The 3,022-nt window shown below is 44.2% G+C and overlaps 1 protein-coding gene across 1 annotated transcript; it reads right to left on the reverse strand.

Moving 5' to 3' along the window:
* Window positions 1-936: 936 nt before the first annotated feature.
* LOC147635726 (uncharacterized) lies at window positions 937-2,707 on the reverse strand. Its single transcript, XM_086803124.1, has 2 exons — window positions 1,166-2,707; window positions 937-1,099 (listed from the first exon to the last, which is right to left on the reverse strand). Exon 1 carries the CDS (start codon window positions 2,625-2,627, stop codon window positions 1,344-1,346), a length of 1,284 nt encoding a protein of 427 aa, XP_086659250.1. The 5' UTR covers window positions 2,628-2,707; the 3' UTR covers window positions 937-1,099; window positions 1,166-1,343.
* Between the last annotated feature and the right edge of the window lie 315 nt (window positions 2,708-3,022).

Below are 3,022 nucleotides of genomic sequence, written 5' to 3' on the forward strand. Positions count from 1 at the left end.
ATTTTTCTTTATTTAATCTAATTTCATTTTACACACACACACACACACACACACACACACACACACACACACACACACACACACACACACACACACACGTGTGTGTGTGTGTGTGTGTGTGTGTGTGTGTGTGTGTAAATGTATATGTCCTATCTAAGTAAGCATACCATTAAGCTATGCAAAAATTTATGAGAATACAAGCAAGCAAGAGAGTAGAGAAGAGGGAGAGCTCACATGAAAGGGAATTGCTTAATGTCAAAAATGATTTATATACAAGCAAGCAAGAGAGTAGAGAAGAGGGAGAGCTCACATGATGAAAGGGAATTGCTTAATGTCAAAAATGATTTATATACAAATGGCTAGCTTTTTCACTCGGCTGAATAAAACTTAAAGTAAGTCAATGACTACTAGTTCTAGCCTTAAGCAAGTTTATATATAAAGTTTGTGACTTCCCTATTTGGCATTTAAAAGCTTAGGGTAAGACCGCTTCATAGATTGCATCATTGTTTACAAGGAATGGGCTTCCGAAACCTGTGGATTATATGGCGAAGCACCTTATAACGGTAGGAAGGGCGATATTGTGGCCATCGATATTTACGGTAGGAAGGTAATATGGCGAAGCATCTTATAATGGTAGGAAGGGCAATATTGGGGCCAATCGTTATTTATGTGTTTAGCATTTGTAAAAGAGAAGCACCACAACTAGGTAAGTATTAGAGAGTTCGGATGCAGTAGAGTATTATAATCATCAACTATATTGATTGATAACACCACACAAATGCACAAACATGACTTTGCAATGTTTCCTTGCATGCTGGCTTTTTAGTGTTTGCCCCTTTCTTGCCACCTTTAGAGTCGACTCTATCAATGGCATTTGAGCTCAAATTACATGGATAACTTTGATTCGAAATAAGAATATATTATTACAATGAATATCTAAGGAAAACAATCTTTATTACACAAATATGTTACAAACAAACTTGAGAGAGTTGCCAAGAAGAGGATGATGTAAATAACCTAAATCAACAAATCATGACCTGAAGCATGGTCACAAGAAAAACTCTCTACTATAGAGACTGCATCTCACAAGAAACACTCTCTACTATAGAGACGGCATCTGATTATGGTGGTGGTAGTAGTGGTGGATATACTAAGGTTCACACACATAAAGGGTTGCAACAAACACAAAGGTTCCTTACATATGGCAGATATACTATGGTGGTAGTAGTAGATATACTATGGTGGAAGTAGCAGATATATACTAAGGTTCACACACAGCAACAAACACAAAGTTCATCGCATGGCGGAATTATTGCAGTGTATTTTTGTGCGTTAGCCATAGGTCACCGTGGGGCGACGGGCTGCAACCAAGTAGCCGTTCCGGTACTGCCGTGGAAAGCTGAATCAGGTTTTGTATTGAAAGGCGCAGTATCACGCTCAGTGATAGGCTCGACTGTCTTGACGGGGGCATGAGGCTTGGTTACGTCAAAGATGATAGCATCATCTGGTATGGTGTGGTTGCCATGCACGCGTTTTGCCACAAATCCCTTCGTCACAGGCCGCTTGCGACCACATAAGCAGCAAACTCCGAACACAGCGGCCACCCCGATGCCGGCTCCCAAGACGGAGAAAGTCACGACATAGCCTTTGCTGAGCTTCTTGGAGCTAACGTTGTTGTTACTACCAGAGCCGGAACCGGAGCTAATGTTGTTGTTGTTACTACCAGAGCCGGAACCGGAGTTTGTGTCGGTAGAAACTACCGAGGACAGCGCGAGGCTCGTCAAGCTGCTTGCAGTCGCATTGCTGGTGAAGTTCCACTGCGACACGTTGTACACGGCGCCGTTTGCCACTATGAACCCCACATACACAGGTTCTGTGATGATCGCAGACAAATTTTGCTGCACGAAGCTGATCACCCGTGCTATCTCCGCGCCGCAGCTAGGGCTGCCCACCGACACCTCCCCTGTGGTTGCGTTGTATTCCACCACCACTTGGTATTGGTATGTGGGAGAAGTGGTATCCCACGGCTGTTGCGAGCAAAAGTATGGCCCATCATCAGGCTGTCCATCCCAATTAGGCCCATACCCCCACAGGCTTTGTGAGGCAATCGATGAGCTATTTGCATATTCTGCTACTTGAAACCCACCCATTTGCCCACTATAGCCCCCTCCCCATCGTCCTCCTCTTCCCCCTCCCCACCCATCATATGGTGTATCATTGCCATTGTTATATGGCCCTGCAGAGCATGAAGTATTGAACTCTATGGAGAGTGTTTTCCTTGCAGAAGCTAGTCCCCTTGATCCTTCAGGCACTACCACAAAGGCTATTGTCCCATTCCCACTCGTGGAATTTGAAGAGAAGCTGAAAAAGGTAGCAAAGGAAAGCACAGAATTGCTGGCGGGGTCATACAAAGAAATGGGTGCAGAGTACAAGGCTTCGGCATCACTTTTGCTACCATCCAAGGTGAGGGTACCAGATGAGACTTGTGCATTGTTGGTGGAATTGAGGGACTTGGGGTCTAACTTCCCGCTTGGAAATGAGAAGCCCTGGCCTTCAACGAGGCCAACGGCTATACAAAGTATAGAGATGGTGACTCCTAATGGCAAGAAGGTTTTATAGTACTGCATGTTGAATTGCTATACCAGAGACGGCAAAAGAAGCAACGAAAAAAACAGGCCTGCGCGGCACCCAAGGTATGGCTATGGCGATGGTGAGCGGCCAGAAGGGGAGAAATAGAGAACCTTTATTATAGGACCCTTGACGGGGTAGTCACGAAGACCAGTCCACTCTAATTACAAGTCTTCGTCAACTCTAATAATAATAACATTTATTAACTCGAATAATAATATTTATTTATTAGCTTGTGTCGTTAAGCCCATGCACGCCCCTCACACTACAAGGGGTGTTTCGCCTGTTCATTTGAAATTTAAAGTTGCGTAGACTTTAAGGCATGGCCGTACACCCTTAAAATGTCTCGAAACATCTTTACACATTCCTCCCCTTTACATTTGGGTTTCCTTAG

This window comes from Cibotium barometz, chromosome 9 (assembly GCF_041138505.1).
Source record: "Cibotium barometz isolate CiBa-2024 chromosome 9, ASM4113850v1, whole genome shotgun sequence".
In the NCBI taxonomy this organism is placed as follows: Eukaryota; Viridiplantae; Streptophyta; class Polypodiopsida; order Cyatheales; family Cibotiaceae; genus Cibotium; species Cibotium barometz.

Coding starts and splice junctions, on each gene's coding strand:
- LOC147635726 (XM_086803124.1), bottom strand. CDS start 2,627: ATGCAGTACTATAAAACCTTCTTGCCATTAGGAGTCACCATCTCTATA.